Source organism: Danio rerio, chromosome 20 (genome assembly GCF_049306965.1).
Source record: "Danio rerio strain Tuebingen ecotype United States chromosome 20, GRCz12tu, whole genome shotgun sequence".
Classification (NCBI taxonomy): domain Eukaryota; kingdom Metazoa; phylum Chordata; class Actinopteri; order Cypriniformes; family Danionidae; genus Danio; species Danio rerio.
This window is the reverse complement of record NC_133195.1, coordinates 42,694,436-42,717,768: the sequence shown is the minus strand read 5'-3', so window position 1 is coordinate 42,717,768 and position 23,333 is coordinate 42,694,436. Positions and strand designations below refer to the sequence as shown.

General features: G+C 36.3%; 3 protein-coding genes across 6 annotated transcripts in view; 1 reads left to right on the top strand and 2 right to left on the bottom strand.

Moving 5' to 3' along the window:
- Positions 1-23,333, bottom strand: part of esco2 (establishment of sister chromatid cohesion N-acetyltransferase 2) — a 365,881-nt gene that overhangs the window by 276,088 nt on the left and 66,460 nt on the right. The gene's annotated exons all lie outside the window — the stretch shown is intronic.
- On the top strand, positions 1,350-23,172 carry LOC141379407 (uncharacterized). Of its 4 annotated transcripts, XM_073933592.1 has the most exons (11): positions 10,212-10,307; positions 10,384-10,500; positions 10,583-10,706; positions 11,117-11,193; positions 19,874-20,509; positions 20,725-20,894; positions 20,968-21,087; positions 21,160-21,207; positions 21,295-21,375; positions 21,458-21,610; positions 22,297-23,172. In XM_073933592.1, the coding sequence occupies exons 2-10, from the start codon at positions 10,386-10,388 to the stop codon at positions 21,548-21,550; spliced, it is 1,464 nt and encodes a 487-aa protein (XP_073789693.1). In that variant the 5' UTR covers positions 10,212-10,307; positions 10,384-10,385; the 3' UTR covers positions 21,551-21,610; positions 22,297-23,172. The 4 variants fall into 4 exon arrangements, with proteins under 4 accessions (XP_073789696.1, XP_073789695.1, XP_073789693.1 ...); XM_073933595.1 differs by lacking the exons at positions 19,874-20,509; positions 20,725-20,894; positions 20,968-21,087; ... (2 more) ...; positions 21,458-21,610; positions 22,297-23,172 and adding exons at positions 1,350-3,230; positions 7,009-7,050; positions 7,137-7,267; positions 14,595-14,681; positions 15,469-18,132; XM_073933594.1 differs by lacking the exons at positions 19,874-20,509; positions 20,725-20,894; positions 20,968-21,087; ... (2 more) ...; positions 21,458-21,610; positions 22,297-23,172 and adding exons at positions 1,350-3,230; positions 7,009-7,050; positions 7,137-7,267; positions 14,595-14,726; positions 15,469-16,455.
- Positions 11,898-18,224, bottom strand: LOC108180288 (uncharacterized). The gene is made up of 7 exons (XM_073933591.1): positions 17,726-18,224; positions 15,441-16,151; positions 14,551-14,693; positions 13,875-14,253; positions 13,337-13,513; positions 13,128-13,216; positions 11,898-12,655 (listed from the first exon to the last, which is right to left on the bottom strand). Exons 1-7 carry the CDS (start codon positions 17,859-17,861, stop codon positions 12,635-12,637), a joined length of 1,656 nt encoding a protein of 551 aa, XP_073789692.1. The 5' UTR covers positions 17,862-18,224; the 3' UTR covers positions 11,898-12,634.

Sequence of the window (23,333 nt, the reverse complement as noted above, 5' to 3'; positions counted from 1 at the left end):
GTCTAGGTCAACAAGGTGTTGCACGACTAACCTAGATTGGGTACCCGACCTTTGTTTGAAGGTAATATTATTCTAAATTAAGTTCATATGGGAAACCATGGGCTTGGTGAAAACCAAAGTTACTATAGAGTCCAGTAGTCGGGTACATTTATATTAATGCCCTAACCTCTAATTAGAAATGATGATTGTCTTAACTCAAAGGTGTACACCTAAGCGGGACTAACTAAAGCATTTTAGAACGAGCGCGCTGGTAGCGGCCATCTAAAGTATTAGTCAATTTACCTCTGTTTAATATTCAAGACTGACCGGAGTGTGACCGTGAGGGACGCCTTCGGCCGAGGCGATTTCTCTGAGCGACATGAGCACCCGAATGAACAGATGTAATAGTTACTAGTGAAGACAAAAGGTTCAAACATTTATCTAAATTACATATTGATATAATCTTCTTAATGTTTTATGATTGGAGTCAGATAAAACGAGGATAAATATTAATATTCTAAACAACCTCATATTAAAATTGGAGTCAGATATGAGCTAAGTTTAATATAAATCAACGTTGTGCACTGGAAAGACCGAACAGGCATTAAACCTTCATCCACCAGTGGACACCGGCATTGGGCCAACTGGGTGGACCTTACAATATCCTATAACGAAAAGAATCAGACAAAGGACAAAATAAATACATGATAAACGTTTATTGATTGCAAGAAAAAAATAGTACTAAAATTGAATAAATAATTTTGTAGTGCACAAGAATATCAATATAAAAACAATAAAAACATAAAGACACACAGGAAGACTTAAAGAAAAAAAATCTGAAATTGCACACATACACACAAGTTTTTAAAACAACCCTGTTTTCCCAATAGACATGAATTTAAAAAAATGTACAAGACACATCTTGAAACAGCAAAATGTTATATAAACCTGAATATAGAAATCAATTTAAGATATAGCAAGAAACAACTTACAAATACCTATGACAATCCGTAAAATATACAAGTCAAAATTGTAAAAAGAACTGGCAAATTCTAAAGAAACATCTTGAAACATTTTTCAATAAAACATTAAAATAATAATAAAAAAAAAAAATATATATATATATATATATATATATATATATATATATATATATATATATATATATATATATATATATATATATATATATATAAAATTGCAGAAGTATAAAGACAAACTTATTTTTAAATAAACTTGAACAGAATAAATTGCACAAACAGCAAGACATGAGTGAGATGATTATACATTTCATACACACACACACACACACACACACACACATTTCATATATATATAAATGCAAATGAAAAGAAACAAATTGCTCAAGTATCAGGGAAAATCTTAATACACATAAAATGTTGTTTAAAAAATAAAACAGAATAGAATAGTGATGTAGCTTTCTCTTCTTCCCTCCTTCCTCCATCCCTGTCAGGAGCAAGTTGTAGCCACCATGTCATGCATTTTTCAATCTCTTTATCAGTGGCGTGGTATAGACACTTGTCCTCACAACAGATAATTAGTAGTTAACAAGTACTAATGTTAAAAAAATAAAAGAAAAGAGCTTTCTCTCATATAAGTAAAACCGAGGCAAGTAAGAGTAAGAGCCGGAGGCGCCGAAGGGCAGCCGAGCTCGGCCCGATTACACCCTGCTATCATATGTTTAGTTAACTTTTTGTTGACTTCACATTGCAACTGTAAAGATTGATTAGAAAAAATGTTTACAGGTCACAACATGCATACACAAGTAATATGTGTGGTTAGTCACTAGGAGAAAAGTATAATGGCATACATCATAAATATTATAGAAAATAAATGTAATAATTAAAATGAGCATTTTTTTGTATTTTACAGTGCATATACTGTACAGTATGTGGCCTAAAATACTAGGCTATTATTTGACATTTATAACTTCAATTTAATCTTCACTTTAACAGGCTACAGAAAAGTCACGTTAATCCACATAATCATCACATGTGACCATGAATGAAGTTCATGTGACCACTTGTGGAGACTTGTTCGAGATGACACGTTATCCTGTGAACAGCTGGCAGTTAAAGTTGGACAAATAGTCTAACACATGGTATAACATGTGGAGCACATGAAACCCATTCCAACATGCTCACCATATTGCATTTTTAGCAGCTTTGCTATAATTTATTCAGCAACTGCAGTGCCAACCTTGTTTACAAATATTTATTTGAATGAGCTATTGTATAAAAATTGCATGTGAGCCTCGAACAGGCTCGAACCAGCGACCTTCTTGTGAGGCAATCGTGCTACCCACTGCGCTACCTGAAAAAAAATGTAATACCAAAATACTAACAATTACCTGTAAATTAAATGTTGGAATTTTTAAATACAGAAAATATCTGTAAAAAAATATATTTCACCGTATAATGAAAAAACAGGAAAATTCAGTAAAAAAATACAGACAATTATCTGTAAAATAACATTTATTTTTACAGTTTATTTTTACAGGAATAATCTGTAAATAATAACGTAAAATTACATGTTACTCTCTTAAAATACAGTACATTTCCTTTAAAAACAGAAAAAGAATGTAATACCAAAATACAAGCAATAACTGTAAATTTAATGTAAGATTTTTTTATTACAGAACATATCTGTAAAACAACAGGTATTTTACTGTATAATGAAAAAACTGAAAAATTCTGTAAAAAAATACAGACAATTACCTGTAAAATAACGTTTATTTTTTACAGTGTAGTACCTAGAATAGCAAAGTCGAGTAAAGGAGGTCGAGCCTTCTCCTTTATGGCTCCTACTCTCTGGAATAGCCTTCCTGATAACATCCGAAGCTCAGACACACTCTCCTAGTTCAATACTAGATTTAAGACCTATCTGTTTAGTAAAGCATACACTCAATGCATCACATAGCGGGTTTCCACACAGGCTTCTGCATCTTGTTTATATACACTATGAACAGCAGCTACGGTAATTATTCTCTCTGTCCTCTATTTCCACCTGGGGATACTCAACTCTGAGGTCCTCAGATTTTGCGGAGTCACTGATTGGATCCAAGACCAGCGACGAGATGATCCCAAGGTTTCCATATCCGGGACCAGGCCGTATTCTGAGCTGCTGCTGCGCTGATGGTCGTGGGGAGTGGAGAACATGAGACTGATTCCAGTGACGCTCTAGGGACAGACGAGTCTTCGCTGAGGCCAGCTCAGCTGGTTTCTCTCAAGGTTTTTTTTCTTCACTCTCCTATCAGGTGAAGTTTTTTTCCCTCTGCGCTGTCGCCACTGGCTCGCATAGTTCAGGATTGGTAGAGCTACGCATCGATGAATTTGCTCTTCAGTGTTTGAACTCTCATTAATGATTTTAAATCACACTGAACTGAGCTAAACTGAACTGAACTTAAACACTAAAAACTAAACTACACTGTTCCAGTTACTATGACCATTTATGTCAGGGGTCTCAAACTCAATTTACCTGGGGGCCGCAGGAGGCAAAGTCTGGGTGAGGCTGGGCCGCATAAGGGATTTCACAAAAAAAAATTCCTCAAATGTCATTATTAACAGTCTTAATTATTTCTTCTGAACATGAAGTGTCCTGAACATTAATAGAACATTGAGTGAAGATTATGAACAGTTCTTCTGAACATGGCATCTTTTGCCTACTCCTTGCTGCCAGAGACTTGACAGCGCTGCTTCTCACAAATCTGAACCACATTTGGCTTTAGAGCGGAAGCAGTTGAGACCCTCAGTATGGCTTGAAGATGATCATCAAGTCTAGACCTGTACTTTGACTTATTGAAGTTCAAGGTGGAGAATAACTTCTCACACAAATATGTGCTCCCAAAAAGGCCAAGTCCTAGGGAAAAAAGTGGGGGAACTCACTCAAAACTTCTATTCCCTCACCTAAAAAAAGGCGTATATATGTATAAATAAAACACCCCCACCCCACTCCAGTCACATCAGTCTGTACCAGTCTGTATCTACCTATAATATATATAAGAAAGGGCTAGAAATTAACTTTTTTACTTGGTAGCACCGGTGCTCCCAACTTCAAATATTTAGGAGCACCAGAAAAAATTTAGGAGCACCCACCAAAACTGAATGAGCACCGCTCCAAGTTGCTTTTTAAAGGATTTATTGTATTTTAAAACAACATCAATAGGACTGACAAAAACCAGAAACAACTATCTAACTAATGCTGCGAAGACATTGATATTTGTGTGCAATAATTCCAAAATGAATGTCTAATAATTATAGAATATTAATGATGATGAAAATGACAATAATAGTAAAAATGAATTACATTTCTCATTATGATACTGCCTTGAATGTGCATGAATGTAGGTTATCTGCTATAAAAAGTCTGTTACTTTATGAAAAATAATTGTATAGTTTGCATCAAACAAAAATGAAGCATTGCAGTAAGAAATATTTATTTTGTACTGCTGTTTTTATATGCATGTCAATTTAATAAATAATATTTCTGCTACAAAACAAACAAAAGATTATAATAAATCATTCAATTCAATGATGAAAGCTGCAAAGCAGTCATCAGTATATAAAAATAATAATAATATACACCTCAAAAAAGAATAGACAAAAGAAAGAAAGTAAAGTCTCACTTCTATCACTCTTTAAAAGTTTTGGTTTCAGTTTGTGTCAATTTAAAGGTTCAGTCTTTTGTCTTTTCATGTTTGTGGAAAAGCTGGCAAGTCAGCCGACCCAATTTATAAGCAGGCAGCGCAAGATTCTTGCGAATACCACCGGCGTAATACCGCTGTTTGTTATGAGACGCAGTTTCAGTGTAAACTTAGTAAATGCGAGCTGCTTTGGCGATGATATGTACAGTAGTAGATTTGACTTTTAGCGGACATTTGCGCTGAACACGCAGTGAATGCAACGCATGAGATTCGGGCACCTTCTCCAAGAAGCGCGTACTCGATTGATCTCAGCTGGTGGATTATTATTCACCACGTGACGTGTCATGATCGCTCTCATCTGCACCTCAATTTTAGGTGGGGTTTGCAAACCTGTGTGCTTTAAGTTTTTACTCTTCAGCCGTTTGCATTTCCCGTGGTCATAAAAGCTCCTTCCCTGTCATCTGACAGCGGAATAGCTTGAGTGATTGACAGCTAATATGAACCAATATAGCGGCAGGGAAGAGCGATTCAGCACGTTTTTACAAAAAATCAAAACAGGTCGCACTACAACCATTATCTGCAGTCGCACTAATGCGCCCAAATATATTATGAGGTCGCATAGATTAATTTTCGGGCGCATATGCGACCAAAATGGTCGCAATTTTGAGCCCTGTAAGACGCAGGCTGTAGCTAGGTAGCTAAGGTGGCAGGCAGGGGCGGGAACAGCTTACCTTGGTTCTGGCCGGCGCGAGTTCCCGTCACAGCGTCTAACAAAGGGGCGGGGTACGTGGTGACGCCACCGGCATCCCCGCCCCTTTGTTTAAACGGCGGGCGGGGAATGCCAGTGACCGCTGTGTACAGATAGAATCAGCGGAGCGGGGATCGCTCTCTCTCCCCGCTCCGCTGATTCTGTCAGTGTACAGCGGTCGGCGCGGGCCACAAAATATTGCACTGAGGGCCGCAAATGGCCCGCGGGCCGCGAGTTTGAGACCCCTGATTTATGTGAAGCTGCTTTGACACAATCGACATTGTAAAAGCGCTATACAAATAAAGCTGAATTGAATTGAATTGAATTGAATTAAATAACCTGACCAATACGTTGTCACAAAAACAACTATGTATGTCAAACCTTGATTTCCTTCAAGTTTACATATACTGTATAAAAAGGCAAAAACCATTTAAAAGTCAGATGTTAATGTGACTAAACTTTTTCTCTTTTAGGTAAGTTAGGATTATCAAATTTGTATCTGTATGCTTTATAGCAGAATAATAAGAGAGATTTATTTATTTTTTTGAGAAATTGTTATAAATTTTCTTGAAAGTCAAGATTACATACAATAAGATTATTATGCCTCTGAAAAAGCTGAGATGATGGTGTGAAGGTTTTGGAAGTTTCTGATTGTCTAATTGACAATTTTTTAGTTAACTGGAGGCACAACTGTAAAATAGTATTTAAGGAAAACCTCAAACACACTGCTTCCTTGTGTGACAACATGGGAAAATCAACAACAAAGCCAGATTACAATTTGCTAAATCACACTGGGAAAAAGAATAATTTTTGGAGACATGTCTTGTGGTCTAACGGAACTAAGATTGAACTGTTTGGCCATAATGACCAGTGTTACATTTGGAGGACAAAGGGGAAAGCTTACAAGCCTAGGAACACCATCCAAACTTTAAAGTATGAGGGCGGCAGCATCATGTTGTGGGGCTGTTTTGCTGCAGGAGGGACCGGCCCACTTCAAAGCATAGATAGCTTCATGAAGAAAGAACATTATGTAACAATACTGAAGCAACATCTCAAGACAAGACAGGAAATTAAAACCTGGCCACAAATGGGTCTTCCAAACAGACCATGACCCTAAGCATACTGCCATATTAGTTAAAATGTGCTTTAATGACAACACAGTGAATGTTTTGGAGTGGCCATCACAAAGCCCTGAACTCAATCCTATAGAAAATTTGTGGGCAGAGTTGAAAAAGCTTGCAAGACAGCTTAAAAATCTAACTCACACCAATTTTTTCAGGAGGAATGGGCCAAAATTCCTTTAAACTATTGTGAGAAGCTTGTGGAAGGATACCCAAAACACTTGAGCAAAGTTATACAGTTTAAAAGCAAAGCTAAAAAAATACCAAGAAAAAATATGTCAACTTTTGACTGTCTAGAAATTAATAAAACATTCTCAAAAAATGCTCTCTCATTATTTTGGCATTTAGCAAATGTAAATCATTTAGGAAATCCTAACGCACCTAAAATAGTAAAGGTTTTGTATTATTTGACATCAGAAATTAAAAAAAAAATGGTTATGTTTCTTTTTAAAGTGTATGTTAACTTCTGGTTTCAACTCTATTTGTCTTTTATACAGGGAAAGTGCACATGTGGGGACTTAATGTGGACAGCAGCGAGGGTAACATCTTCCAAACTAGATGAAGAGGGGATGTAGATTGCAGTGTGTCACCACTGATTCCTAATGAAAGCCCTAAATATGTACAGGGGGGAGATACAAATCCATATATTGGCCATTGGAGATGGCTGCTGGTGTCCTGCCTGTTCTCCAGGAGCTGATCACTATTAAACCTGTCCTAAGTGTGATGCATGCTCGAGCCCATGCCACCAAGTGTGAAGTATGTACAATATTTTTATATGATGCATACATTTGTAATGTTTACAAGCACATTAATGATTGCAGTTAAATGCTACGTTAACCCTTGTGTACTGTTCAGATTGACTACCCTTTCATTTTGTTTGTGGCTGTTTTTGCTGCATTGATTTCCATTATAATGAATTATTTAGATTTTAAAGCCTTGACAACAAATAATCATGCATTCTGGATTGTTGGTGTTTTTCCCTGTTGGAAAGAAGTAAAACATTTCATTTTTACTGTTGATCATTAGTTGGCAGCATTAACACTTTAGATAAGCCTGTGCAAATAAATTATAGTGTGCGTGCATAAATACACTTTCTATGTTTACTATGTTCTGAGAGCTGAGCTGCTTATTTTTTATTTTCTCAAACATGACTTAGCTTGAATTGTTTTGGAAGGAAGAATGGACAAAGTTTTCAGTGTCTAGATGTGCAAAGCTAGTAGAAACCTTTAGACATACCTCAAAAGACTTGCCGCTGTAATCCGCTTGTTAAGTGTTGACGTGTTTGTGACGTATGTAATACTGTTTCCGGGTCTAAGCCGCCATTCATTTGAGTTGAGAAATTGTTCGTTTATGATCACTTTTTATTCATATCACACATTAAAGTTAATTTTACATAAAGTCATAGTGTACACAACAATCTCTGGGCTTGCTGCATAACAAATACCAAAATTTTAACAATTTATAAAAAAATGAATTACTTTCTGGCCATTGGATATTAGGCACGGACATATATATTGCAATCGTGACTTTCGAAAGTATTAAATCGCTTTGTAAACGTTTATTATTACCATTTCATGAATCTCCCCATTCAGTTGAATAGAGCGCTTGGACCCGGAAACCGCTCCGCATGACGTCACACTTAACAAGCGGATTGCAGCAAAAGGTGGAATATTATTTAAAGAATTGACTCAGGGGAGCTGAATACTTTTGCACACTGCACTATTCAGTTTTTATTTAAAAAAAAAAGTTGAACTTGTGTATAATTTTCTTTCTGCATCACAATTGTATGCCACTTTGTGTTAGTATTTCAAATAACATTCCAATAAATATATTTATGTTTGTGTGAGAAATTGTGGACAAGTTCAAACGGGCATGAATACTTTTGCAAGCCATTGTTTCAGTAGCTACATTTCCATCCACCTATTTTATGCGCATTTTAGATATGCCCATAAAAAACGTTTAATAGAAACAGCAAGATGTGCATAGGTTTTTTTTTTTAATTGCATAAAAATTTATGGCCATAACTGAGTAGAATAAACTTTTTATTCGATAAGAAAAGATGCGCATGAAATACGATGGAAACACTTTTACCAAACAAATTCCAGTATGTGCATTAAAAACTGTGATTTTGTTATAAGAGATCAAATGATGATACAGATGTGAGTGAATGGACTACCCAGCAGGCTGAGCACATTGTAAAACATCTGCAATGTTGATTTGGTCATTCTAAAACGCCTTAACCATTTCAGTATTAGTGTTATTATATTATTTAGGCCCACACGGAATCTGCGCGTGCAGAATTACACAGATATTTAGCCCATCATTGATTCTGTTTATTTACATGTGCAAATATGTGTAAATTTATATTTATTCATTTTTTTATTTTAGTATAATTAATAGCTAATATGAAAATGTTCATATGATTTATTTACAGTTTTAACGTAATATTTTCTGCCTTTTAGTAGTTTGAGAGACTTGCTTTGTTTACCAAATAAAATGGATCTAATTGGATCTGCATTGTAGACATTAAAAAAAGTTAAAAAGCTAATATTTTTATTTAATATATTAGGTTTTTAGTTATGATACTCCCAAAATCATTCCGCATAAATCCGCAGATTTTTAACAAAATTCTCTTAATTTTAAAAGTTTACCTACATTTTCTTGGTATATTTTTTAGCTTTGCTTTTAAACTGTAGTCCCTTTGTCCTCCAAATGTAACACTGGTCATTATGGTCAAACAATCTTAGTTCCATCAGACCACAGGACATGTCTCGAAAAATTAATCTTTTTCCCAGTGTAACTTAGCAAATTGTAATCTGGCTTTTTTGTTGATTCTGGCTTGTTGATTTTCCCATGTTGTCACACAATGAAGCAGTGTGTTTGAGGTTTTCCTTAAATACTGTTCTACAATTGTGCCTCCAATTAATTCAAATGTTGTCAATTAGCCAATCAGAAACTTCCAAAACCTTCAAACCATCATCTCAGCTTTGTCAGAAGCATAATAATCTTATTGTATGTAAACTTGACTTTCAAGAAAATTTCTATTTCTCAAAAAAAAAATCTCTCATTATTCTGCTATTCAGAAACAAATTTGATAATCCTAACTTACCTCAAAGAGAAAAAGTTTATGCAAATTAACAGGTGTAACAGACCTCAAAATGTCTTAGTTTCCTGAGCCCTGCCTGTCTCCAAAGTAGCGCAAATAGTCAGTTTCACAGCACGGCTGTGTCTATTGTTTTCTCTTTTCGGTCAACTGGTCAGAAGGTTTCTGTCTCCAGAACATCATTTGCACACTGTTTTTTGCCCTTGTATTCGAGTGAAACTTTCAGGTCGAAGAAACCCCTTTTATGTGGTCAGTAGCTGGGCAGGTTTCTAATACCTATATGCCAGTTGCCATCATAATGTTATCATCAACTCTACAGACCTACATGCTGATGAGATCAGCCTGCCAAAGCAGGTAATCAAAGTGTTTGTAATATTCTTCATTTTTTTAGGTCTTAACGTATTATTTGTTTGTTACAACACCGGTAGAATTACTTACATTGCATGCAATGTGGTGGTATCACAAACAAAGTCTCTCTACATCGGTCAGTTTTCACAAGATTTCTGAAGGTAGGTTTTTATGTTGTTTTGTGGTGTGAACTTGGCCTGCTGCTATCTGTACGTTTATACCTGATTTGTGCATAACACTGTTTATCAGACTTGGCAGAGACTCCTGGAAGAAAGTGCAAGACTAGCTGAATTAAAGACTTACATTGCACAGATGAAGTGGTGTCACGGTGATGGGCAACTGGTGGTAAGCTTAAAAGTACATTTGATCAAAGAATACAAATTCAAACACTAAGATGATTCGTTGTGTTTTACGTCTACAGGGATGCCAGATTCATCTCATGGCAATCAAGACACCCCACACAGAAAACTTCAGCAGTCAATTGCGGGGCTTTCCCTTAGTGTGAGGCAGCAGAAGCAAACCCTTTGCTGGCAGAATGGTATAAAATATAATACAACATAATATAATATAACTAGAATTAGGGGCAGCACGATGGCTCAGTCAGCACTGTCACCCCACAGCAAGAAGGTCGTTGGTTCGAGTCCTGGCTGGGCCTGTGTGGAATTTGCATGTTCTCCCTGTGTTCGTGTGGGTTTCCTCCGGGTGCACCAATTTCCTCCACAGTCCAGACACATGCAGTATACAGTAAGTAAATTGAATAAACTAAATTGGCTGTAGTGAATGAGTGTGTTTGTGAATGAGAGTGTATGAGTGTTTTCCAGCATGGTGCTGGGTTGTGGCTGGGAAGGAAAGCATTTTTACAGTGCATTAGTTCTCAGATGCAATCACATGTATGCTTTTACTTCAAACACATTCAGCTCAGTGACATTAAATCCAGCTAATCTTTGTTAAATCTACAAACATTGTCATGTTTGTCCCTGAATGATCTCAGTTGAAACACACAGTAATCAGCAGTAATCAGCCTTTAAAAAAGAGAAGAAATAATTATTTTTGACAAATGTGACTTTATTTCAAACTTCAGAACAAATTTGATAATTGTCATCAGTTGTGAGGCTTGTCGCCCCAGACTAATGTCAGTTTTTGTCCGTGTTCAGCTCAGCACCACCTTCAAGATGGGCAGTTTCCAGTGGCACCACGTGGAGGAACGGACTTCGCCACCTATATATACAGGGTTTGGATTATCACTCACCATAAACTACAACTACATACAAAATCACTAGTCAATAAATGATGTCCTCCAACCATCAATCATATAGCACGTTAGCAAAACATTAGACTAAAGAAGGCTGTATATGAGGACAATATCAAAGCAAATACTAAAGGTCGTAACTTTATTCCTCTTCAGAACACAAATGAAGATATTTGACTGAAAATAATGAAGATCTTTTAGTCAAATCTGAGAGCTCCTTAATCCTTCATAGACAGCAAGATTCCTGACTATGAGAAAACTTTGTGCACATAAAACAAAAATAACTTTATTCAACAATTTCTTCCCTCAGTGTCAGTATAGGGCACGCGTTCACGTGTTGCGCCTCTGACATATAACCTTGGATGCGCCTGTGTATTTTTTAAGAGAGGAAGTCAGAGAGGAAGTCGCGCAGGCATCCAGTGGGGTATATGTCACTGCACAGTGCTTGTGAACGCGTGCCCTATCATCACACTGAGGAGAAGAAACTGAATAAAGTTTGTTTTATGTGAAGGCATATGATCTGTTTTGAGGAGGTTTTTGTAGACTTTGAGTCTGGATGAGGAAGCTCTAAGATAAAGATAAAACTAGTAAAAATAGTTCTGAAGATGAACATGAGGATGAGTAATAAATAACATAACTTACTTTTTTTTTAATGTTTTATTTATTATTATTTTTTTGTTGTTTTTAGAAGAATTTCTGATTGGTCAAAAACATGGCCAGTTATAGATTTATATTTCAATATGGGCAGTTTTTTTATTGTTTTATTTATTATTGATTTTTTTTTTATTAAAATAATTCCACTTTTTAATTTTATTATTATAATTCTTTTTTTTTTTTTTTTTACTTTTTAAATTTTTTTTTTTTTTTTTCCAGTTTTGTGGCCAGATTGGCTGGTGAGTGATAATGCTCATTGGAAACCCTGTATATATATCAGTTGATCCCAGTAATCATTGGTCAGGAGTCTCTCTCCTCTGGCTCAAATTACATTTTTTAGAGAGTGACACCCAAAATATATGGACCTGGACTGGGAACGACTGAGATTTTTTTTTTTATTATTTTATTATACATTTTATTTTAGCATGTGGAAGTGTAAGAGTTAAAGCAAAAGCTGATATTAAAGTGTAAGAAGGGCTGTGTACACTATATGAAGGTCTAAACTGTAAAGTGCTTTATCATTTTTTATAATTTTTGTAATTTACATGAATTTTAATTAGAGCCAGTGTAAATGTTGAAATAAGAGCTATGACACTGCAGGACCAAACTATGTTCAGCTCTCTGGATAAAGTTATGTTTAGCTAAAGGACTATGGTGGTGTGGTTGGCTCAAAATCCTCAGCTTCTTCTATTTTGGTTGGAGCTGCTGGAGTTTTTAGCCGAATCCAGCACTGAACTGGGAGATTCTGGAAGTGGTCCTTTGTCAAATGCTAGATCTTTTTTACAATTCTCTGTAACATAATTAAAACAAAATTGTTAAAAAAGGAAACTTAACAACACAAGACTGTCATCTGACATTAGCTGGGTTTCCATCAGCCTGTGTTAATGCACCTTTTATTAAGTATCACATGAGGAACAAGTTTCAAATAAAAATCCCTTTATTCACAAAACGTTTTTATGCTCACTTGAGGTCATTTTGGACTCGTGTGAAAAGAGTTCATAAGGGAATTCATTTGTCAAATTAAGTTTGATGTAGCGAGCATTTCTCAATTATTCCTCCCTTGTTAAACCGTTGGCTACGAGGTTACCAATACTACAGTTCAGCCGCTCGACCAACTTGATGAAAATCATTTGCTCATAATTCACATTTATAATTATAAGATAAATATATTTAGTGAACTTTGAAAAGATGTGCTTCACATTAGGATGGAAACTCAGCTCATGACAGATTCATTTGACTGATGACAAAATCCTCAAAATTACCTTAAACCAGTCATGGGCACGAAGTGCATTCAGCTTATACCGAGACCAGGGCAGTGTCTGCAGACAACCGCTGATGAAATCGCTGCATTCTGTGTAGAAAAAGAAAGGAAGAGATACATGTAAATATTACCTTAAAGTTTATACATGCTTTTTTCATTGACATTAAAAATGTCCTACACAACCATCTTTAGCTGAAGTAAAGATCTCACCTTTTGACCTTCCGTGTTGGTGTAAATTTCTGTCATTCAACTTGAGGAGGTCATGGTTGTCTGGAAATTTTTTGAACATCAGGACATATTGAAGAATCCCGAGTGACCACACTGTCGCTGGCTCGGCATAGTAATAGCCAGCCGTTTTAGCCTCGGGAGGGCTAAACTGGAATGTGCCTGAAAGAAAGAGATTTTGTTTCCATTAGCACAACATCTAAATTTCCTTCAGAAAATGTAAACAGTGTAGATCAGGGGTGCCCAAACCCAGTCCTGGAGGATCTGTGTCCTGCAGAGTTTAGCTCCAGCCCCAGTTAGACACAACTGAATGAGCTAATCAAGCTCTCACTAAGTATACGAGACATTTTCTGTCAGCTGTGTTGAAGCAGGTTGGAGCTAAACTCTGTAGGCCACCGGCCCTCTAGGACTGTGCTTTGGCACCCCTGGTATAGATAAACAACAACGGATGTTTCAAGAGTCTCATGTGAATGACCCTTGACCCATCACAAGAGCTCCTCGGAGCTTTGAGGGATTTACTTACCCAAATAAGTTGTGTAATAGTACTTCATTAGGAGGTCACCGCACCCGAAGTCAATCAGTTTAACTTCATTGGTCTGCGGGTTCATCAGCAAGTTGTCAGGCTTAATATCGCGATGAAGCACTCCACGTTTGATGCATGTGTCAGCTGCAATTGTTGTGTGGAACATGATTTTCTGTAACACGTCTTCTTCGATGTTGCCTCTGTGGCTTCTTAAAAATTCCGTTACGCTCACAGAGGGTATGGGCCGCTCTAGGACCATAAAGTAGCGGTTATCCTCCACCTTCCAGTCCAGAAGCTGAACGAGTTCTTTGACCTTGGGACCTTTAGTTGCAAGAAAGTGCAGAGCAATCTCTGCTGGAAGTGGATGGTTAAACCCCGGCTAGAAGAAAGACAGAAAGAAAGTTGTTCAGATTATTTGAAAAGTTATTTCCAGTTAAAACTGTTGATGTATTTCATTAAAAGCAGTGGGCAGATTATAGAGAACAAAACAAAGACAGACACATTTTTTAAAGGAAAATAACTGACTTTTGTTTACTTAGCATGTTTCTAAAATATCTGCAAACATATTTTGGTATTTTTGTGCTTTAGAAGAGTCAAAAACTTACATACAGCACTTTTAATATGACATGTTTAAAATAGACACAATTAATCAGAGCAAAGAGCTCAGACTACTTACAACAAAGATGTATCGCTCAATCTTGAAATCTGCTATTTTTACAGCCACCGGAAGGCCATCTTCTAAACGGGTTCCTGCGAAGACGGTTCCATAACTTCCTTTGCCCAGCTCAGCACCAATTTCATAGTGATGTGAGTTGATCTCTGTGAAAAGACAAAGAAGAGAAGTTAGACAAGGCAAGTTTATTTATAAAACACATTTCATACACAGTGGCAATTCAAAGTACTTTACATAAACAGGAATAAAAGCAATAGTATCTGCTTGCAGCCTTTATGATGCAAGCTGAGATTCCATCACTCAGCGATGCAATGTCAGACACAATGCACTGAAATGGAGCTGGTGACATCACTGTGACAGTTGGGTTTAGGGGTGGGGTTACATGAGCCCATTAAAAAGCATTGGATGCAGCCCAGATTGCATTGCACCAGGTCTAAATTTCTAGTTTATAAGATCTAAGTAATCTAGTAGGTTTGTATTCAGTAAGCATTTCTGTAATGTATTGAGATCCTAGGCCATTTAGTGATTTATAGACAAGTAATAATACTTGAAAATCTATTATGAATGTAACTGGAAGCCAGTGTAAAGACTTGAGGACAGGTGTAAGTGTTAATAAAATGTGTGAATTAGTGACGGTGCTGTCTTCATGTAAAACTACCTGCTCCATCAGGGGTCACCACAGCAAAATTAACCCCATCATCTAAACCTTTTTTATTCTGTCTTCCCTATATATATATGATTATGATTGAGTTTTATATATATTTCCATCTTAGTTATCAGCTATCCCTGAACAAAATGTGTATTGAAGCCAGTTTAAAGCATAAAAGTAATGACAGCACTACTAAAATATGCATGTGTGTTGGGTGACTGGGCTGTCATGGTAGTAAACTTACCAATAATGTGTGTGTCTTGATCCTTCAGCTCTTCTGGCTGAGGTGGAACAGAGCCCTCTGTCTGACAGGTTGCACCTTGAGCGACGTCATCTTTACAGCCGGGCTCAGCAGAGACCACATTTGGAGGGTCATCATGACTACAGCCGGGCTCAGCAGAGAAGCTCTCTGTGTCCTCACTGTGACCATCCACAGGCTCTACTAGGGGTTGATCATCACCGTGAACACTGTCAGGCTCTACCAGTGATTGTTCTTCACTGGGAACACTGTCGGGCTCTACCAGTGATTGTTCTTCACCGGGAACACTGTCGGGCTCTACCAGTGGTTGTTCTTCACCGGGAACACTGTCGGGCTCTACCAGTGGTTGTTCTTCACTGGGAACACTGTCGGGCTCTACCAGTGGTTGTTCTTCACCGGGAACACTGTCGGGCTCTACCAGTGGTTGTTCTTCACCGGGAACACTGTCAGGCTCTACCAGTGGTTGTTCTTCACCGGGAACACTGTCGGGCTCTACCAGTGGTTGTTCTTCACCGGGAACACTGTCGGGCTCTACCAGTGGTTGTTCTTCACCGGGAACACTGTCGGGCTCTACCGGTGGTTGTTCTTCACTCTGACCATCAACAGGTTCCTTCAGTGATGGTTCCTCAATCTGAACATTGATCTGTTCCTCAAGATGCAAAGATGATTCTTTACACCAGTCACCGATTTCTCGACCTAAAGGAAGGAATAATACGAAACAACAGATTTTAGTTTTACTTGAATAATATTTATCCAGTGTTTATTATTGATATGAACAAATGCTGTCAATTATGAAGTGACTTTTAGGTTTATTTCTTTCTACATTAGTTGTTGGTCATTAAATAAAAAATGTCAAAAAATTACTGTTCATAATCAAATTCACTTTGCAATTAATGATTTGTTTTGTACAAATACATGTCAATATGACTTTATAGCTGATATATTTTGTATCATATAACAATAAATAAAATAACCGTAAGCTTGGCAAAAACAACTAAAACCTATGAGAAAAGATTTCATGTTTTACTCCATAAATACCATTAAAACATTAAACATCAACATTTGTTGTCCATTAAAACCACTGCATTGTGTTTTAGGACATATTCCTAAAGGATTTAGTGGTAAAAAATTACAAGTTACAAGCAAATTACAAGTAGAGACAAGGGATCTAACAGGGGTGTCAAACTCAAATCACATTGAGGGTTGTAATATTTATTTATTAATTTTGTATGGCAGTAGACATTATTTCTGTTCATATTCATAACACAAATAAAGATGTTTTAGGTGAAATCTGAGAGCTCCTCCATAGATAGGAAGGGTCCAGACCCATTCAGAGACCAGAAAGTACCAAAAACCTCCAAAAAACAGAGGAAGCCATACACAGGCATTCAGGGGTTTAATCAGTGCAAAGTGTTTGTGAACGCATGTAATATACCAACACTGAAGAGAATAATTCTGTTGGATTAATTTGTTTATACACAAGTATTCTCGTAGCTTGATAATATACAGAGTAAACCACTGTAGGCATTTGGTCTGCTTGAGAATGTTTTGTGGTATTTTTATGTACTTTGAGCAAGTCAGGAACCTTGCTGTATATACAGGAGGAGAGAGCGCTCAGAGTTCATCTAAAACATCTTCATTTGTATTCAGAAGATGAAAGAGGATCTCAAGGGTTTGTGGAGTGACGTGAGGGTGAATAATTAATTACAGAATTTGCATTTTTGGGTGAACTAACCCTTCTATCTTAAAGCAGAGAAAATTATTTTGTCTTTACTGATTACGAATGCATAATTGAAAAACTTTATGCAAAGCAAAAACACTTTACTTAGTTTTTGTCTTGTTTCTAGTCCAAATATCAAAACATTAAATCAAGAAGCATTTTCTTGACTAGTAAAAATATTGTCTTGTTTTCAGAAATATGTCAAATTGGTCAAAATGAACTGAATTTTCTGTAAAACAAGCTAAATAATCTGCTAGGGGGAGGGTGGGGTTATTTGATTTTTGATTTTTACTAGACACAAAACAAAAACTTATTTTATATTGCTGTTGGCATCATATTAGACATGTTTGTGTGTCATATGTTTGACACCCCCTGTGTTTACACCATAGCTTTCTTCAGGCCTGTTTTATTAGTGCTCATTAGGCCTATATTATTAACAAAAACCTTATTTTGTAATTTATATTTACAGTAAGGTAAAATAAGGGTGCCCTACCCAGTGTCCAGTATACAAAATGAGCTACATGTTCTTATAACACGCAACAATATTTACCATCACTGTTAGTCACGGAGGATACCGTGACCAATCCTTCCGGACGGTCGAATCTTTCTTCTTGACCTGAGACGGTGGAACTGTTGTTTCTTTCTCCCAGGAAGAGAGCAATTACTCCGAGTACGGTAAATAACATGGTGGATTAGCCTTAATAAACCGTAATATAAGAAAAGCTAATTATACAAAGCAAACTTTGTACAACTCACTAGTTACTCGTCAAATAAAGCAATGGCGAAAGTTGGATTGTACTGGGTGTCTGCCAAGAATTCGAACGCGTTCCAACGTTTCTACAGATACGTGATTGGTCAGATTTGCTCAGTTTTTCTTTGAGTTGAAAAATGCAATAGTAAGGAGTTTATGTCCTTCGCGGGTGTTTTTGGGGCAAAATAAAACGATTTTTCATGAAATCTTTGTTTGACTGGTAAATATTTCCTGCTTGATGAATCATTACTAGTCGTTTGGTGAACCACAGATTCGTTGTTTTAATTAGGGTCGATTTAAATACATTCACAGGTAAGAGTTGTTTTCGCATTTTATTTTGCACTTCAAATGTCAGTTTTTACCGCAAAGCGCTTTTATACTCATGAAACAAGATATTTTACAGAGTATGTCATATCAGATTACTAGATATACACTACTTTAAGACTCCATTTACACTACAAAATACACAAGTAATGTAACGCTGAATTGAATGAAATGGCGTCATGTCTTACTGAGTAAATAATGTGATTAATTCAATAAACGAATTCGTTTATGACGGAATAATAATTAGAAAAAACTAGCAGTGTCCAAAACTGTTCACCCATTCACTTGTACTAATCGTTCCACTAGCTAATATACAGTAGGACACTTCTATACTACTTAAAGTTACATTTAAAGAGTTAACTATGCAGGTTAGGGTAATAGGCAAGTTATTGTATAACGATGGTTTGTTCTGTAGACAATCGAAAAAATATATATAATTTAAAGGGGCTAATAATTTTGACCTTAAAACTTTTTTTTTTCAATAAGACTTTTCTTCAGAAGAAAAAAATATTATCAGACATACTGTAAAAAATTTCCTTGCTCTGTTAAACATCATTTTGGAAATTTTTAAAAAAGGAGAAAAACAATGAAAGGGGGCTAATAATTCTGACTTCAACTATATGTATGTATATGTATATATATATATATATATATGTGTGTGTGTGTGTGTGTGTGGTAGATTAAGGAGTTTTTGGTTAGTTTTGTGTTAAATAAATAAATAAAATGTGATCAGACAGGCAGAATTTCTGTTATGTGTGCCCTTTTTGTTTCTTTTAAGGCGTGGAAAATAATTGTAGTTACAATGTAATGTTAGCCTTTAAAATTTTGAGAAACACTTGATTTGCTTTAATATTGATGCAGTTATGAATACAATTGTATTATTAGAGGTAATATTTATTGCATATTGCATCATTTATATCGATTTTGGACGATTACTTTTATGGAAAACAACAATCTGGTAACACTGTACCTCATACTTTGTTCTCTTTTGCTGTTACTACATACATGCACTTTGTGGCTCCATCCAAAAAGAGTGTTTAAATCATTACTCTTTGTGTTAAACAAAATTAGGTAAACAAGTGTGCAGTATCAAATGCTTGATATAATTTATGATATAATTCATGGTGTACTCATTGTCTAAATAAATCCATAAAAGGAATATAAATTAAATATGAATAAAAAGTAACATAAAATATGATGTACTGTAGGGCACACTGCTTATATTACTCAATTTTAATTTGTATAGCCCAATATCACTTTAGAGGGCTTTCCCAAAGTTGACTTGATTGGATATATTAGGGGCATGGTGAAGACACATCCATACAGCTGAGGGGTGAAGTCCAGGGGACCATATGTCAGGACAGGGCACAACATAGTTTATAAAGAACACATTCTTATAACACTAACATCAAAGTGGGGGAAAAGTGAGTGAGAAGGTCAGAGCAGAAATGCCCCTTACTCTGATATGCTGCATCTGTAAAGTTTTTCAGTCTACATTGTTAAGGTTCACGTCACTGCTGTCCATCATAACAAATGGTCATTTAAGGCTCTGTATCATCAATGGTATTTGATTATGCATTCTTAACAATTTGCTTATCTTTGTTGTATGTTTGTCTGTTTCAGGAGGTTGGGCTGTCATCATGTGTCCTTGTGGCATAGTCTACAGTATAAAATGTAATCTGCAAGCAGAAAGTCCACGGGATTTTGCAGATATGCTTCTGTCTTGGAAGCATCTGCCTAATGTTGTTATATATGACTTTGCTCGTGGACTGTCCACGCACACAAATTTGAGGCAACCCATAACTTTCACACCTTTCGAGGGAAGGTTACTCGAACCAACCACTGAAAACATTGCAAAAGCAAAATCAGAAAAATTACAGGGAACTCTGCCATGGCTCACTGCAAAAAAACAAAGTCCAGATCCAGATGATCACCCAATAACTGGTTTTGCAGAACACTATGTTCTGTATGACCGCTTTCACGAAGACAACACAAAAGATCCTCATGATTCACTGAGGAAGCTTCGTCTTGTGCCTCAACTAGCTGGCAAAGTAAACAGTCCGGCTGCAGAACAGCTTTTTTCAAAGCTAAAGAAAAATAACTACTTTATGAACATGGCATTGCCATCCACACATGTTTTCCTACTGCGAAACATCATCCACCATTACAATGTCAGAAAAAATGAGAAACGTCTTCATGACATAAACAAGGAATTCAACAAAAACATTCACATGAATGACCCCAGCCAGGTTGTTTTAGGTAATATTTTCTTTACTGTGTAACAAATACAGCACTATATCCTTAACTGTACTTATGTGTTTATTTGTATTTATAGAAAATCCGTTGTCCACAGAGAAGGTCATGGACTTGTCACTTGTTAATTTGACTGTTCGTTCCAGTTGCTAAGTGTCAAGTTTCTGTTCTTTAATTATTATGTGTTCTCTTCTAATTTTGATGCTTTAATGTACTTTTAGGACCACTGACAGCACTGCCAGAAAATATTGTGGCTGCACAAATGACTGCTGCATCACCAGGCATATCATCTGTCACATCTCCTCAGTCATCAGTACCAATTACAGAAAAATCTGCTTGTGAACCTACTAAGCCTTGGGAGAGGGACTGGCATCCATTACAAGAAAAACTGGTAAAACATTACCATTACACACACACACAAACACACACACACATATTTATTGTTAATATTTTTATTATTACAGCTTGATTATGTGCTGGAGCGAAATCGGCCTGGCAGTGAAATATTTGTGAAGGAGGGCCAAGTGTGCCTTATTCGAGAAGAATTTTGGAGTCTTGGATTGCTAAGGGACATGGACTCCCATGTAAACAGTCTGTTTTTATTAGAACTTTTTTTTTTTATTAAAAACATTGACTTATCAGAGTATTTATTGCAGATTGGAAACGCCTGCATGAAGCTTATTTGTGAAATGGCTCGGCAAATTGTATGTACCATAAAACATAACATTCAACTGGTAAATCAATAATATTAATCCAAATTTTCAAAATGAAAAACTTTTTCATTCATGTAGGGCAAGGACATATACATTAAGGACTTTTTTGTTCTCCCTGTGTGGAAAACAACTCCTAACAACATTGTTACTGGATTACCGGTGAGTGTACTGTATGTACTGTATTTACTGTGTTAGAAGTAAAAACTAAACTAAGGGACATAACTGTCCTGATCAATTCTAGGAAGATGCAGACTTGAAAGACCTGTTAGCCTTTCCAGCATGGACAAATGCAAATGGACCAGACCACTTCGTTGTCTGTGTAAGAAAATATTGAAGTATCTAGTGCATAAAATGATTGGTATTGCAATGTGTGTGTTTCTAAAATAAAACACATGTGCAGAGTTACTGAAGTTAGTCCTGCGCGCTTGCGTTTTTTTTAGTTACTTCTTTGGTTTGGTGCGTTAATCTGATCGTTACTATTATTCAAAAGAAGGTAATGATTCGCACTTAATTGCTTATTACTGTTTTTATTTTTACTTTTTCTTACGTTTTACGGGTGATAACAGACAAACAGACGTTTCGGCACAAAGCCTTCCTCAGTGTGTGACACATTCTCCAACTCCACCCCTTTATTCCATGGTCAATCACAGTGTGCAATCATTATCAATTAATCACACAATAACTTATAATCAATACAAAAAATTTGATTGTCAAAAAATTGTCAACTGTTAGAATTTTTTGTATTTATGTACACCTGATTAGTGATGGTGGTTGATGCACTTTATCTCTGTGGAGTGAGGTCGGAAATGGGAAGAATGTTTATTGTCATTGCTGTGAAGATTATAAGTTATTGTGTGATTAATTGATAATGAAATGAGAGTGACGGTTTAACTAATTGCACACTGTGATTGACTATGGAATAAAAGGGTGGAGTTGGAGAATGTGTCACACACTGAGGAAGGCTTTGTGCCGAAACGTCTGTTTGTCTGTTATCACCCGTAAAATGTAAGAAAAAGTAAAAATAAAACAATAATAAGCAATTGAGTGCGAATCATTACCTTCTTTTAAAATAAAACACAGAAAAATCTTAAAAGAAGCAATAATGGACAGACGAGTCTTCACTGAGGCCAGCTTCCAGCCTCCACCGCTGACACTGCAGCTCTACACAAGACTTTTGGCCAGCGGAGAAATTAAAATGGTCGTGCCGAACTGAGTCTGGTTTCTCTCAAGGTTTTTTTTTCTTCACTCTCCTGTTGGTGAAGTTTTTTTCCATCTCCGCTGTCGCCACTGGCTTGCATGGTTCAGGATCTGTAGAGCTACACATCGATAGATTTGCTCTTCAGTGCTTGGACTCTCAGACTTTAAACCACACTGAACTGAGCTAAACTGAACTGAACTTAAACACTAAAAACTAAACTACCCTGATCCAGTTACTATGACCATTTATTTGAAGCTGCTTTGACACAATCTACAATGTAAAAGCGCAATTGAATAAAACTGAATTGAATTAAATTGAATTAAATAATGTTCAAATTAAATATTTTTACACCTTTAAAATTGTAGATAATGATGCCGCTTCGAAGAGAGATGGTGTTTTTAGACTCTATGTATGCAGAGCATGAATCAGGATTTGGAGATGAGGAATACAGGGCCATTTTTAGGTCTATCAACAAACTAAGACATGTTTCAGCCTTTATGTGATATATGACTACATTCCTATAGCCATTTCTATCTATTTCCAAATCGTGTGTTTTAGTTTTGTCACTTTTGGCTACGTTCCTTTAGCCGTTTCCTGAACTTCTGGCTATGTTCATCTAGCCTTTTTTATGCATGGTGTTTTAAAGTTGAGGTGAGCTGTTATTGTCAATATTACTACTAATATGTTTTGTCTACAGGAAAATTGCTTACCAAGTTGATCATGGGACATGGACTGAAAAGACTGGATATGATTTTCCAGTGAGGAATCAACTGAAAGAATTGTCATTATTTGGCTTTTACAACAGTTATTCTTTTGTACAATATACTAAAATAAAATTGTTTGCTTTGTCGATTTTAGCCTTTGCCACGTCAGACAAGAGGGAATGATTGTGGTGTTTTTGTACTCATGGTAAGATTTA